The sequence below is a fragment of the Blastocystis hominis genome (genome assembly GCF_000151665.1).
Source record: "Blastocystis hominis, Singapore isolate B (sub-type 7) whole genome shotgun sequence assembly, scaffold_1".
In the NCBI taxonomy this organism is placed as follows: Eukaryota; class Bigyra; order Opalinata; family Blastocystidae; genus Blastocystis; species Blastocystis hominis.
Window position 1 is genome coordinate 377,269 of NW_013171816.1, and position 17,465 is coordinate 394,733.

A 17,465-nucleotide genomic window follows, 5' to 3' on the forward strand; every position below is an offset into this window, starting at 1 on the left:
ATTTTTTGAGTTGACTCGAATCGATTATTCCCGCGATTTCTGTTGAAAATACTATAGAAAAGTCGTTACTATGTCGAGTCTTAACCTGCTAAATCCAAAGGCAGAGTACATAAAAAAGCAGCAGGCAATGGCCGTTCAGATCACTGCTGCTTCTGGAATGCAGGAAGTTCTCAAAACAAACTTGGGTGCGCTCTATTGAGACTCTGTATAATTATTCTAGGACCGAAAGGTACCATGAAAATGCTCGTGGGGAGTTCTGGGCAAATCAAGTTGACAAAAGACGGAAACGTGTTGCTCCATGAAATGCAAATTCAGCATCCTACCGCTTCGCTGATTGCTAGAACGGCGACTGCTCAGGACGATATTACTGTTCATTTTGAAAGGAATCGCCTTATTTTTCTAGGGAGACGGCACAACATCGACGGTTCTGTTCATTGGTGAACTCATGAAGGTGGCAGCTCGCTATGTGAACGAAGTAGGTGCAGCGTTGCTCCTTCTCAATGCAGGGCGTGCATCCGCGTCTGTTGACCGATGGATTTGAAATTGCCAAGACGGAATGTCTCCGATTCCTCGACACGTTCGCTGTACTTTTCTATTGTCTTTCTTTCGATCCCAGGAGCCTATCGAAGACATCGAGAACGACCACGAGCTTCTCTACAGCGTGGCCCGCACCTCCCTGCGCACCAAGCTCGAAGAAACCGTACCTCTCTCATCATTCCCTGCATAACGTCCAGCTTGCGGACCACCTCACCGAAATGGTCACCGACGCGGTGCTCACCGTGAAGCGTCCTGGCAAACCGCTGGACATCCTGATGATCGAGCAAATGGAGATGATCACGAAGGACGCTCTGGACAGTCGCCTGGTGAAAGGCCTGGTGCTGGACCACGGCGCCCGGCACCCGGACATGCCGAAATCGTTGAAGAACTGCTACGTCCTGATCCTGAACGTGTCTCTGGAGTACGAGAAAAGCGAGACGAACGCGTCGTTCGTGTACAGCACCGCGCAGGAGCGCGACGAGCTCGTGGCCGCCGAGCGCAAGTTCACCGACGACAAGGTGCGCAAGATCATCGACTTCAAGAACACGCTCTGCCCGCCGGACGGCGACCGCAGCTTCGTCGTGATCAACCAGAAAGGCATCGATCCGCTCTCCCTCGACATGCTCGCCAAGGCCAGTTTTCCCCTTTTTTTTTGGAGTTCCGCGTAGACATCCTCGCGCTGCGACGCGCCAAGCGACGCAACATGGAGCGTCTCTCCCTCGCCTGCGGCGGCATCCCCATGAACAGCGTCGACGACCTCTCCCCCGCGGTTCTGGGCTTCGCGGGGCACGTGTACGAGCAGACGGTCGGCGAGGACAAGTTCTGCTTCGTCGAGGACGTCCGCAACCCCTTCTCCTGCACGCTGCTGCTCCAGGGACCCAACCAGCAGGTCGTGGCGCAGCTGAAGGACGCGGCGCGCGACGGAATCCGCGCGGTGAAGGTCGTGGAGGGCGGAAATGGTGAGGCGTAGAACGCGCTGGAGGACGGCCGGCTGGTGCCCGGAGCGGGCGCGTTCGAGCTGGCGGCGTACGAGGATTTGATGAAGATGGCGGGAACGGTGGAGGGAAAGGCGAAGCTGGGCGTGCGCGCGTTCGCAGAGGCGCTGCTGGTGATCCCGAAGACGTTGGCAGAGAATAGCGGATTTGATGTGATGGTGGGGAAGGAGAGGCGGTGTGATGTGTAGGATACGATTCTGGAGGTGCAGGAGGAGATTCAGAAATCGGGAATGAAGGGAGGGATTGATGTGGTGACGGGAAAGGTGATGCTGCCGTCTATGGAGGGCGTGTGGGATAATTACCGCGTGAAACGACAGTTTATCCAGCTGAGCACGGTAATCGCCAGCCAGCTGCTATTGGTGGACGAGGTGATGAGTGCAGGTCGGAACATGGGTGCTCAGTCACAAGCGCCAGCGGAAGAGGATTAAGTGTTTGGGTTGAGTTTTTTTTGTTGCAAACGGACTGGAAAGCGAGACAAACTCGGCTTTCCAAAAAATTCTTTTATGAACGGTATTGATGGAAATCCTGCTGGGAATGCCATCCCGGCACAGATACCAATCTATAGAGACATTTATGACTACTTCATGTTTATTCGTTCCCAATTGGATTATCGAAAGGGAACCTATGTTTTCAATTTGCGGAAGAAACTGTACTGCGAGCAGATCAACAATATTCTAGCCTGCGCAAGCCAACTGAGTTTTCTTGATAACTCTACTTTTGTTAATTCCCATGAGCAGAAGCTGGAAGGGAACTACATGGATCTCGAATGTGAATTTATTCGAACGATTCATTACAACCTGCAAGTCTGTGTTGTCACCGTAAGCGTTCTATTTTGTGCTCTCATCTCTAGTACTGGTATAAATTGTCCACTACGGACCCTTCTTTAACAAACCTGATTCAAACTTTTCTAACTCTCCTTCATAAAGATATCGGCCTGTATTCTATGCAATATGTTCTTCAGATTTACCGAAAATATATTCCGGACAAAACCAGTTCTACGGAAGTACAACACTCCATTCTCGCCTATTTGATGGTTTGCGAGCTGGACGGTGAGCTTAAAAAGACGATATTCTACAAACTTTTCCCCTCTCTTCTTCACCCCGCCAGCGGCGTGAACCTCGGCACCATCGGTGCTTCCATTCGTTGCCATCTCGCTCAGATCGAGGATTCTCCCGGTTTCCGCTTTGTAGTCCCCTATCTTGTGTGCTGCCCGTGCATTCTGTGATTTCTAGCGCTTCGGTACTTCCTATCTTTTCGACATTACCAACGACAAGTCGCTCGATGTTGTCTCCACCTATCTAGACAAGGTTCTTCGTGCGGCACTCGCTCTTCCCCTTATTTTGTAGTCATTTTGCAGCAGATTCGATGCGTGATTCCGAAGCAAGAAGAGGATTATTTGGCCAACTTTCAGCTCGCCGTCATGACGCTTATGAGGGAATGGGACTCGGATAAATCGCTTAAGAAGCTCCTGGAGCAGTTCTTTACAAACCGGGATTATCTGGTAAGCCAGAAGGAGGGTGATGAAATGTAGTGGGTTACGCGAACGTTGCCAAGGGAGCAGGTGAAGCAGATCATGGCGGGGATGGTGCAAATAGTGGAATATGTGGGGAGTTTCCCGTATTATAAGGAGTTGCAGATGGAATTGGCTAACAACTTGTCGAGTCTTATGAGTCTTTATCAATCTTGAATTGTTTGTTTGTTAGAAGTAATGTGGGAATGGAGGAAATGGATGAAGGTTGAATAGGATTGTTTTTTGTTTCCTCGTAGGTATAGAGCACACTGAATCGTAAAAAATAAAGCATTGTTACTTGAGGTATGAATTCTGGTTCTGGCACTATTCCTTTTCAGTATCACTGATTCTGGTCATCTATCCAAGTTGGACTTTCAAGCTTGTTTCTCAGTACATATTTTCTCTTTCTCTTTACAATTTACAACCCTAGTAGTTATGAATTGGCGTGTATAGCGTGAAAATTATTGGCAGCCTTTTTCGCGCCAAAAATGCCATTTCTACCTTTCAATTACGTTGCCCTTACAAAACCGCCTCTCCGCCCGCGTCCCTATAGAATCCGAGCACCCTTCTGACGCCGTACGCCGTAGGGAACAAAAATTATCGCGCAAAAACACGCCAATACATAACGACTCTCTGAAGAGTCAATGATTTCCCCTGTTCCCCCTGCTGTCTATAGTAAAAAAAGAAAGTCATGTACGGCAAATTTTAAACTCCCCTACACTACTCCATGCTTATCCAAGGCTCATCTACCAATGGAATGTTCTCCTGGATCGACCCATACAAGTATTGGACCCCTACATCATTTCCATGACTGCCCAAAGTAAAAACAATCTCTACTTTACATGTCCTTCAATTGGTAATGCCTGAACGCGAGTGTATGCACATTGTCGTCCAAGATCCAACGCTTGTTGTCCGTGCACGTCATGAGGGTCGTGGTTTGTTCCTTGGTGGTGATATCGAATCCTTGGTTGTTGATTCTCTTGAACGATCCCTCAACGATTGCATCTCCCTTCTTCTCTGCTTCGAGAACACGCTTGTACAAATCGATATTCTTCACACTCATTCTATCACCATCGAGTACCACACTGCGAAATATTCCCTAGGCCGCACTGAGTACTACGTTTTTCTCATCAACCAGGCAGTACATCTTGGGTCTGAGACCCACGAACTTGGTAATACGAAGCCCATTATGTTCGTCCTTGAAGATAGGATCCAGTATCCTCTTGTTGAAGTTGAGGAATGATGAGAGCGGAGGGAACTTGCTCTTGTCCACCTCATGATCGTAATAGTTCACGAGTTGTCTATGGAAAAAGCTCGTGTTATCCAAAATATGAGAAATCGAATGACTTGTACATATTGCACGACTTGTGAACGATGTTTCCCTTGTCGCTCAGCAGCACAATGAGCGAGTCCGTGTTCTGTCCCAACAGCTCCACGCTATCGAATGTCGTCTTGATCACATTGTAGTAGAAATCGTAGATGATGTGCTTGGACATGTCCAGAATGGCGAACCCGATGAAGAATGGCTTCAACACCTTGCGCACAGGTGTGTTCAGCTTGATACCGATCAGATTCTCGGAAAATATGGTAGTCCCAGCGATCATGTCGTACCCATGCTTCTGAATGATTGCCTCACGTTCATTCCATATGTTAGCGAACTTCACCTTCATTCGTTTCAACTCAGTCTCCACGAATTTGCCATGGGTTGAATTTGCCAACAGCTTGTATAGGTTCTTCTCCACAATGGTCTTGGACTTCGCTCGTTTCTCACTCAACATGTTCACATATTCGAATATGAATGGAGTTTATTTGAGGAGTGTGTATGTCAAACACTATGAACGAAATCAACCAAAGTAAATTGAATGAATCACTGTCGTACATATTCAGCAGCAATCCAAACAATTACACGTTCAAGAAGCTCGATAACATACTCATCAATATGCCAGAGAACGACGGCAAACATGTCCTCGTGTGTGAGACAATGGATGGCGTTCCTCAATATTCATGGACGATACCTTCTGGATGCTTTGTGAAAGTCAATAATGCCACACTGTTTGAACATACATCCACATCCACTCAACCATTCAATAATCAATGCCAATTCCAATTATCGTCGGCTTTATATCTGGCGATCACATCGATTCCATGTTACAATGAGAATGATGCCCTATTCAAACATTGTGATTCCATCGAATTGGTTGTGGGTAAGGGATACAAGGTGAGTGTTTCAATGGATGGTGTGTGATTGCTCGATATGCCCTTCATCGATACACTCAACAATCTTGTGACCCTTTCCCATACCAAACTGATAAATGGAATAGAATGGACAAGTGAGAGTCATACGATCTCTGTATTCATGAATATCCCTTCTCTTGTATGTCTGGGAGGTGTGAAGGGCATCACGATCGTTTTCGAACACTTGGGCGAGGTTGTTGCTGCTTCTTCTTCTGGGTGCTCGTAATGGGTCGATGTGATGTTGCTGCCTCTCTCAATGCATTGGGTTCCTTACCACTCTTGGATCGATTGATGGGTGGTGCTGGTTGTGGTTTGCATTTGCTTGCCAGCAGTTCCCAATCATAACACTTCTGTGTGCTATCGCTTTCCACATTCTTCACTTCGTACATCAATGGCATGATGTGATCGTCAATATCAACAACTTCAACCAAGTCCTGAGACCATTTGATCGTCAATGATCGCTTTTCCAGAATGCGAGGTCTTCGTGTCACTCCAACATAATCACCAACATTGAATTGAGGTATTGTATCCTTTGTTGTCATGTTGGATGGTTCTGTTTTCTTTATGTACAAGATATCGTTGTTGTTGTTAAGCCAAATGACATTGGGTGTATATCCGATGTCTCTGTTCTTCCTTCCATTGTGTCGACGAACTGCACCATCGATCAAATCGAACCATACACCTTTCCATTGATTGAATGGAATGAAGGAACCATGATGTGTTCCTTGATATCTCGAATTGCTCGTTTGGCTAGTACTGCCTTATTCGCTGAATCCATGTGATACATGGTGATATCATACTTGTTTAAGATGTTGGTACGAAAGATGGCATTGGTGAACTCGGTACCTCGATCCGAGCAACTATGCTTTGGTGATTCACCATATGTTTGAATGATATCCTTCATCGCATGCGTGACTTCTGTATCACTCTTGCTCTTCAATTTCCGAGTCATCAGGTATTTCGAATATCCATCAATACATACAAGGACATATTTGTATCCACGATTCATGTAGAATTCGGTACTCTTTTATGATCCCAATACTTCCTGTATGGATTTGTGTTGTTTGGAATAGAAATCGATGAGATCGATGAAGTATATGTTTCCCTTGAACCCACTGATGATCATTCGAGTTGCACCTCTTCGTTTTGCTGGTTTCCATAGTTCCTTGATCTCATTCATACTCCCCCCACACACCTCGATAAATGAGTCACTATATTCAAGGAATGAATAAGTTGTGTCAGAGGAAGAATCACAAATTGGTTATAGACTCGAATTACATTTTCTCCACTATACACTATTTCAAATAGAACATCACTCACATTCAACATTGCAATGATCATTTCGATATCATATGTACCTCGTAAAATCGATAGAGTATGGAGACTGGATCCAAATACACTCATAACTTGTATCCATTGTGGAAATTGAGAATGTAGTATTAATCATGGTGTTCAGAATGGCAATGATTTCACTCAGTGTATAATAACCAGGCGAGATCGTTACCTCTTCACCATTGATGTTTGTCACCACATTGGTTGAGTCCACAATATTGAACATGACTTGATTGGGTTTGAATAGAACAGTCATGGAAGTGATAAATGGATTTCTGAACTTGGAAGGATTGATCCATTCGAATGAACCATTGATAGGTGAATCTTGTATGAGAATGGAATAATGCATGTTCTCTCTTTACCAAAGACACTCATGACTTGCATAGACAACAATAGATGGATTTGTGATGACAATATACACATATTGGGTTTCGGTCATTACAAATAGGCAAACAAACATGTAAATACGAGAGAAATAACAATAATTCACCTTAGCTAGGTACGTCTACTACTTTCTTGTACCCAAGTATAACTGATACAACAAACACAAAATAGAAACGAGCACTAGGTTGATAGGAGAAAGGAATTGGTGTAAGAAAGCACGAAACCTGGTTCCTGACCGATGATTGTCGACCAGACAGCCTAGGAACAATAGTCGAGGACTCAGAATCGGTTGGTCGATTACAACAACGGACAAAGAATCGCAATTGTGGTCATTGTGCAAAATAGCATATAAAGAAAACTGCCACCAGGTTTCACGTTAAAAGTGTCATTCCCTTACTACTATTGTTCCATATTAATGAGGTTTAAGATGGCTCCAAGTTGATAAATCATATTATTATTGGTCGAAAAACTTTTTGTTATTGTGAAAATAGGATCATTTTTGTTATGTGACATGTATCAAATATAGATGAACTCATCAATAGAAATAGGAAGGATGAATCAGTCATTTACCACAAGTATTGTTGTATTTCCTTTGATATATGACTAATCTGTATAATATAGTCTCGAGATACTTTGAATCAATACTTGGACAATGAATATCTGCAATAGAATAACAACAAATGTGTATTGTTTCATTTTTGTGCATATTGTGTGATATGAATTGTATCAAAGCCCATAATGAATTCACATTCTAAATGTGACAACTAATAATGTTGCTAGTTCGTGTTCTAATCTGAGAGAAGGAATGAGCAGTATTAACAAACAAGAGTCTTCACAATAGTTATTCTCAATAGTATTGATTGTGAATAGTTGATGTTTTGTTATCATTATCATCATTATTATTGTTCTGTATGGGAAGATAGAATAATGTGTATTTGTGATTGATTGTATATTTTGGCATATTAGTATACTCCATGGAATAGAATACTGTGAAAATAAGATAGGTAAGTGTGGAATAATCAGAAATGGACAATATGAATGAAAACAACAATACTAGAATGTAATAGAATAGTAGAAAATAACATACGTATAAAGTAGCAATGGAAATGAAGTCATTTTCACAAATTATGACGAACAATAGCTGAAATGATGATATTTGACAGGGATCTGTTTTAGCACATCCTGATACGAATTACATAGATCATGCATAGTTTTGCTTCAAAACAAACAAAATCCAGACAAACATGATTCTGTCATTTCATTGGTTTAACACAATGTTTGATTCTGTTAAATCCATTTTCATAAAATAACTAATTCTGAGTAACAGGAACAATACTGTTGATACTTAGTACTGGAATAACCAATCGATGAATGAATGATTGGAGTTTGTAGTAAAATCCGTTATTGTTAGTTGGAATGCACAATGATTGGTATATAGTGGTTGGAACTGAATGATTCATAGATATTATGACAGATTGTATGCTATATGTGAATAGAATAGTACTGGAATGATTTGTGTAATTGGTCACAATCTATTGAATGAATAGGAGTTGGATGTACAAAGATTGCATAGCATGGAGATGGTTTGTATCATGAATGGATGAAAGAAAGAAGAAATAGTATTCATTGCTTAAGATCTTAATCCATTTAATGATATGTATTAGTTATTTATTATGAATGTAATACGTGATTATGATAATGAAGAGTGAATGAGAGAGAATCGAAATGAATGGGAATGTGATTGGTTGTGATATTGGAGTTGGATTCGATTCGATTTCAGCAATTCAACACTGAAATGAAAACAAATGAATGAATGAATGAATGAATAATCCTACAAACATCGATTTGAATTGAGTCCATACTGTGATTGTGTATATTTTGTACCATAAGAATGAATGATGGATTGTTGACAAGGAAATATCGTTAAATCTGTATAAAGTGGACCAATCATGTGAATTGCAATGGGATATTTGAATGATTATACGATCAAATCAATGAATGAATGAATGATATCTTATCTAAGAATTGATGGATAATCTCAAGACACTACTCACAACCAATGATCTGTAAATCAGTAACAAGGATGTCATTCATTCATTCATTCATTCATTCATTCATTCAATCTATTCTAATCTATTCTATATTCATTCATATAATCATATTTGATTCACTTTGGTTTGGACGGCTGATTGAATGATTGAATCAACCAACAAATCATTGAATTAATCAGTGAATGAACGAAAGAAAGATTCTCTCTCTGTGGAGTGATTCACAAAACAACAAAGACCTTTATCACAACCAATGAACTGTAATTCTGCATCAATAATGTCATCGATTCAATCATTTATTCATTCAATCATTTGTTCATGCTTTTAGAACTGTTTAACGCATGATTGATTGATTGATTGAATCGATGTCTATTCTGTATACTCTTTCATAATATGAATCTATCAAACAACAAAGCAAATAACACCAATAATAACGACAATGAATTCGTTAAAATGGCACAGCAACAATAATAACAGTAATAGAAATCAATGAGAATAATAATAAGATTTTGTGTTCAAAAGCAATGTCTAGAACAGAAATGAAATGAAATGAAATGAAGTAATGAGCAGCAACAACATAATAGGAACGAACAATAACATGAGTAATAATCCAAATGGATGAATTATGAACTCAATGCAGTGTCCGATATCGAATCAATACCAAATTGATGTAGAACAAACAATGTGTATGTGAATAACAAGCAATAATGAGAATAATAACAGTAAAAGGATTAAGAATAAGAATATGTGAGAACAATCCATAGCTATTAATGATACATAATAATAATAGTAATCATCATAGAAAGAGATATTGAAACAATCATATGTGTAGTTTAATAAAGAAATAAGGAAAGAACCAAATCCATGATAATAATAGTCATATTATTAGTAATATGAGTCTTATTATTATAGATCAATCAATCAATCAATAATACTTACTGATCGATTCTGGATAATAGATCAATTAGATTGTTATGTGGAATGATCGAAATGAAGAACAAACTCGATATGTGAAAACAAACAAATACCAAGAATGCATATCAATTTCAAACAATCCACATAATTGAATAAGTCTATGTGAATCGATTCAGATTTCAATATAAATGAAGAGAAGATCATTTGATTGTCGGTTTCCATGGAAAGATTGATTGTTGTCACGAAACATCAATCCGATTGATTTGAAATGATTTCGTATTGTAGGTTCTGATTATTGATTAAATCATTTGATAGATCGTTTGGTCCATTGCTTACTACAACTACTATTATTGTTGTTGTTGTGGATGTTGCTGCTGCTATTGCTACTTCTCTCTTTCTCCCCTACCATTCATTCATTGATTCCAGACTATCAAAATCGATAACAATATTCCTTGTCAACAAAAGAAGAAATGGAATCAATGAAAGCAAAGAATCAAGTGTTTCCTATATGACAATCAATAATCCATTAATCTATGAATGAATGAGTGAGTGAGTGATGAAGGAAAACAGAATAAATGAATGAATGAATAAATAAAAAACAATGTGTGTCATATGATATCGGATACTGGAAGGTAGGGGAGAAAGAGGGGATGATGATGATTCAACTTCATTGACACTTCGAAGTAACAATGAATCGATTGGTTATGATTTGCTTTGGATCTTCCAAGTCTAACATCACTAACTTCTGTATAATGGAGTTTCTGTTGTCCTCGTTTTGGTGACATTGGAAAGTGGATCTAAATATTGAATAGAGATGGTAAATAGATATTCCAAATCTGTTTCAAAATGTCAATCTACTTGTATCATTGGGGTATGTTCAATCGAAATCGATTCGAGTATTGTTGATAAATAGAATGGAATTGATTTCATATGATTTCATAGATTTCAATTCCATTTGGTAAGTCTAAGCTTATCTTATCTTATCTTGTTAAATGATTTGATTTGATTCGATTCATTGTATTTCATTCAATTCCGCTTGATCATTTGATTTGATTTGATTTGATTTGATTTGATTCGTTTAATAGGAACACATTTCGATTGATTATGATTGGAACAATTCTATCTGATTCATTTTACAATGATCTGTGGAATTTGTATTGTTGTTTCAAACTGATGGCACATGATTGATTCGATTATTGGTTAAAATGGATATATAATAATAATAATAATGATGATGATGATAAACAGAAAACAAACAGAAATAAGCAAAACAAAACATGGAACAATCCAAACAAATAATCACATATTTCCTTATGAGAATTGAATCAATAAGAATCGACACAATCCAATTTGTCTGGTGGATAGTAAATAATAATAAGATGAATGTTAGAATATAAAAATAGAATAATAAAGAAAAAGAAAATACAAAAAAGAAAAACTAAAAACAAATTAGAATCATATCATACAAAATAAAAGAAAACAATACAAAAAGGAAGAGGAATAGAATGCCCAAATATAAGAAAATAAGAAACAAAGAAAACTAAAGAATAGCAAAACAAACAAGAATAAACTAAAAATCAAAATAGAAAATGAAATAATCAAATGAACTACAATCAATTCCAAAAGTTGAAAAACAATAATAACAACAATAAATGAACAATGGAATAATCAAAAATAGATAAGCAACATCAAAAACAAAAACAAAACAATCGAATAATGAATCATTGAGTATTATCCAAATTAATACTATCTCAACAAACAAATATGGATTGTGTCGATTCCTATTCATTCAATTCGATTAAGTGCAATGAATCTTGTCAAAACGATTCGATTGAAGTCGTTCGATCAAGATTCATTCGAAATATGTGATTTGTGGATTCATCGGTGTACAATCACAAACAGCATATTGAATATACAATCAAACAATGAATTCCAAGAAAAGCCATTATCAAAATACTCATATTCAAACCACAACACAAATGGTTCTCACAATATGCCTCATTATTGTATTGTGATTATCAAATGCTGATTCCATATTAACTTGTTCGAATGGGATCTAATGATTTGAATGATATCAATGATAATGATAATGATCAGAAAGAAAGAAATAAAGAAAGAAATAAGAGTATTGTTATGCAATACAGTACAATGATAGATTCCAGCTAATACAATGATCGAACATAACGATTTCATGAATCTCGATCGATTCAATTGCAAAACAACCATTGAGACTACAATGTGTTTGAGTGATTGTTCCATTTGGATTCGATCGAATCAATTGTATAATTCTATCAGTCGATTGGATCGCTATCAATGAATCATTCGATCGATTCTATATCATTGATAATCGAACAAATACAAATACAAATACAAATACTACTACTAATAATAATAATCACGAGGATTGATGGTTGAATACTCATCATCAATCTGATTCTAATTCTGATTGATCGATCCTATCCAATCATTCTATTCATGATCAACAATACCAAAGTGATCTAATGGTATTCAATATGCTGAAATAGACCGATGAATAATGTGGATGATCATACAATCATAATGATGATAATGATGATGAATAGAGATCGAAAACTAACCAAATACACACCATTCATTCATTCATTCATTCATTCAATCAATCAATCAATGGATTGAACAGCCTTTCTATTCTTATGAGTATTATTGAGTGTGAATGATGAATTGATTCTTTACGATATTCAACATTCATTTGCATTTTGAATCAGCTATCTTTCATCCATTGAGTGATTGATTGAATGAGTGAGTGAATGAGTGGTTTGTGTGATATTGAAGAATACGACATTCCATCCAAATATCGAAATGTGAAACCACGATTGATATTACTACGAACTACAACTATCAAGTATCAAACACATCCGATTTGATTCCATTATTATCAAATTGATAAATCCATGTTTTGTGACTCATTGATAAACAGACAAACAAACAAACAAATGAATGAATGATAGTTGGATTGATTGAATGGTGAATCCAATATGATTTCCAATGCTATTCAATCGGATTCTATTCTATTCTATTCTATTCTATTCTATTCTATTCTATTCTAGTTTCATTGCCTTGTTTTATCCATTTCACCTCTATTTGATTCTATTCTATGCTATTCTATGTATACAGTGATCTATTCCTATTCAATAAGTCAAAATCAATATCCTAATTCAATATCAATCATTGTATTGTATTGTATTGTATTGTATTATCTACCCATTGTACAATGGATTCACAAATGTGAATAATCATCCAATATCAATCGATTCCAACCATTCCATTGTGTCACTAGCAAATCCAATCTTATTATTCATGATTATGATGATGATTATGATTATTCGAAGCAAGCAGTTTCCTATCAATATTGAACAAATCCTAGTTCAAACCTATTCAAACCATCATTTGTATATTATTATTATTATTATTGGTAGATTGGATTCATCATTTGTGAATGTTCAATATGTGATCATTGGGTCATTGGTAATAATAATGATAATGATAATCGAAAACAATGACTGATTGATAGATTGAAACAACAATCATAATTGAGTATCATTGTTAAAATGGTAAAGAAGAACATCATAATAATCAGGTAGGATTGATATTTTGATAATTATAGAATCATGAATTGTGATCAAGAATCGGTTTCAAACAAACAAACAAACAATCAATCAATCAATGGAAATGTTCTTAAACAATGACGAATCACTGAACAAATCAAATCAAATCAAAATTATAGATTTAATGCTTGATTTGAACAAGATCAGCGAGAATGGAAGAAACATCTATGAATCAAATCAAATCAATCAAACTATACTCGAAATTGATTTCAATCGAACCCACCCGAATGAATGAGGTAGATTGACATTTTGAAGATTTGGAATATCTAAATACTATCAATATTCAATATTCAGAAATACTTTCCAATGTCACTACACGAGGATAATCGAAACTAAATCCTTCAGAAGTTATTGATGTTAGAATTGGAAGATCTACAAATCAAATCATAACCAATCAATTCATTATTACTTCGCATTGTCAATGAACAAGAATCATCATCATATCTTCCACGAAGTGCTTCAAAACCAAGTTGAATGGATTGTAATGATGGAAGATCTACATCAATCATTTCATTCGAATTCATTCAATACTTTCAATTATTGTTGATAAGGATCTAAGGAATACACGCCAACCTAATGCAATGGATTGTAGATTTGGAAGATCTATGCATCATTCAAATATTCAATATCATATCAATACCTCGAAGCACAAATGAACTAAAATAGAAATTGTATGAAGTACTTCCAAATGTACCAATTTGAATGGATTGTAATTGTGGTAGATTCTTCAATTCAAAGTCGCCTCCAAAATCACTGAAACTATATTGACCAATTTGAATGGATTCCAATGATCCACAATTCAATATGTGGAACGATTTCGATTCATCATATGCATACCCATTCTTTTTCTGAGTAAATGAATTGCTTCCGATTTTAAATAGTTCAAGTTTTATAAGACCATCCAGAATTAACACTTTCGAATAGTAAAAGTTTTCATTTCCAATTTCGATTCTTTCGATATATTTATATGCACTCAAATCAAATGATACCAATGATGGACTATTGCATTTGTTATTAGGAATATTTAATGATGTTGATGTTTTCATATTTAATGATGATAAATAGGAACATGTAGAAAAACCAGATGGAACTGATCGAGATTCGATAATTGATCGTAGTTTATTGTGTACATCTATACTATAAAAACATGCATTTCTATATTACTTGATGTAGATATTGTTAAATTTGAAACATATTTTAGTGCTCCATGCAGTATAACATTATCACAATTTGGAATATCTATGAATTAAAGAGATAAATATATAAAATACTCTTCATAATAACATAACGAGGTGAAAACAACGAATATCCAAGAGATATAATTGATTCTAACTCAGGAAGATCTATTATTATACTTGTTTCAAAAACATTAATACCAGTTATAGATAAACTACAATTATCATTTCCCCATTGACCAAATAATGCAAATGATCCCATATTGATAGATTTCAATTTCGGTAAATCTAAGATAATCAAAAGTATACAATTTAATACTGTCAAATCGAGACAATATGAACAAGTGAAATGAATAAGCACCTAAATATACATATTCCAAATTGGGTAAATCTAGAATATTAACAATTTCAATATATCAATATAATACTCTCGATTTCAAATGATGATGATGAATAGAAATTATAGGAATCAGTCGAATTCGATCCGATTATCAATGATTGTAATTCGGGTAAACCATTCAATTCAAATTGACCACCATAATCACTGAAACTATATTCTCCGATTTCAATTGATTCTAATTTAGTACAATTCAATATATGAAATGATTTCGATTTATCAATATCATTGCCATAATCATTCTTTTTCTGAGTAAATGAATTTGATCCGATTGATAATGTAGTCAATGATTGGAATCCATTAATTTCAAATATTGATGAATAACCGAAACATTCATTTCCGATATTCAATGATTGTAATGAATTCAAATTGGATAAATGGAATATTGTTGAATTTCCGAATGCTTCATTACCAATTGATAGTATTGATAATTTGGGTAAATCTAGAATATTAACAATTTCAATATATCAATATAATACTCTCAATTTCAAATGATGATGATGAATAGAAATTATAGGAATCAGTCGAATTCGATCCAATTATCAATGATTGTAATTCGGGTAAATTGTTCAATTCAAAGTCACCACCATAATCACTGAAACTATATTCTCCGATTTCAATTGATTCTAATTTAGCACAATTCAATATATGGAATGATTTCGATTTATCAATATCATTGCCATAATCATTCTTTTTCTGAGTAAATGAATTTGATCCGATTGATAATGTAGTCAATGATTGGAATCCTTCAATCATAAATGTTGAGACTTGATTGAATTTGTTGTTTCCGATATTCAATGATTGTATTGAATTCAAATTGGATAAATGGAATATTGTTGAATTTCCGAATGCTTCATTACCAATTGATAGTATTGATAATTTGGGTAAATCTAGAATATTAACAATTTCAATATATCAATATAATACTTTCAATTTCAAATGATGATGATGAATAGAAATTATAGGAATCAGTCGAATTCGATCCAATTATCAATGATTGTAATTCGGGTAAATTGTTCAATTCAAAGTCACCACCATAATCACTGAAACTATATTCTCCGATTTCAATTGATTCTAATTTCGTACAATTTAATATGTGGAATGATTTCGATTTATCAATATCATTGCCATAATCATTCTTTTTCTGAGTAAATGAATTCGATCCGATTGATAATGTAGTCAATGATTGAAATCCTTCAATCATAAATGTTGAGACTTGATTGAATTTGTTGTTTCCGATATTCAATGATTGTATTGAATTCAAATTGGATAAATGGAATATTGTTGAATTTCCGAATGCTTCATTACCAATTGATAGTATTGATAATTTGGGTAAATCTAGAATATTAACAATTTCAATATATCAATATAATACTCTCAATTTCAAATGATGATGATGAATAGAAATTATAGGAATCAGTCGAATTCGATCCGATTATCAATGATTGTAATTCGGGTAAATTGTTCAATTCAAATTGACCACCATAATCACTGAAACTATATTCTCCGATTTCAATTGATTCTAATTTCGTACAATTTAATATGTGGAATGATTTCGATTTATCAATATCATTGCCATAATCATTCTTTTTCTGAGTAAATGAATTCGATCCGATTGATAATGTAGTCAATGATTGAAATCCTTCAATCATAAATGTTGAGACTTGATTGAATTTGTTGTTTCCGATATTCAATGATTGTATTGAATTCAAATTGGATAAATGGAATATTGTTGAATTTCCGAATGCTTCATTACCAATTGATAGTATTGATAATTTGGGTAAATCTAGAATATTAACAATTTCAATATATCAATATAATACTTTCGATTTCAAATGATGATGATGAATAGAAATTATAGGAATCAGTCGAATTCGATCCGATTATCAATGATTGTAATTCGGGTAAACCATTCAATTCAAAGTCGCCACCAAAATCACTAAAACTATATTCTCCGATTTCAATTGATTCTAATTTAGCACAATTCAATATGTGGAATGATTTCGATTTATCAATATCATTGCCATAATCATTCTTTTTCTGAGTAAATGAATTTGATCCGATTGATAATGTAGTCAATGATTGTAACCCATTTATACTAAATGTTCTTGCTTTTGTAAAACAGTTATTCTTTATAATTATGGTTTTTAAATATGGTTTATTGTTAAGTTGAAAATGTCTTACTTCATTGTATTTATTTGATTCAACCACAAATGCAGTTTGAAACAGATGTGTATAGGGTGTTATATAGATATTTTGCACTATTGTACCAATTACACGAATTACCATTAAT

At 35.8% G+C, this 17,465-nt stretch overlaps 1 protein-coding gene; it reads left to right on the forward strand.

Annotated features, from left to right (window-relative positions):
- Positions 1–70: 70 nt before the first annotated feature.
- GSBLH_T00000739001 (uncharacterized protein) lies at positions 71–3,221 on the forward strand (the record flags this gene model as incomplete). XM_013038988.1 has 10 exons in its annotated part: positions 71–185; positions 221–369; positions 404–475; positions 507–584; positions 617–700; positions 735–1,173; positions 1,206–1,477; positions 1,508–1,690; positions 1,721–3,033; positions 3,064–3,221. 9 exons carry the CDS (start codon positions 71–73, stop codon positions 1,958–1,960), a joined length of 1,632 nt encoding a protein of 543 aa, XP_012894442.1. The 3' UTR covers positions 1,961–3,033; positions 3,064–3,221.
- Positions 3,222–17,465: the final 14,244 nt, after the last annotated feature.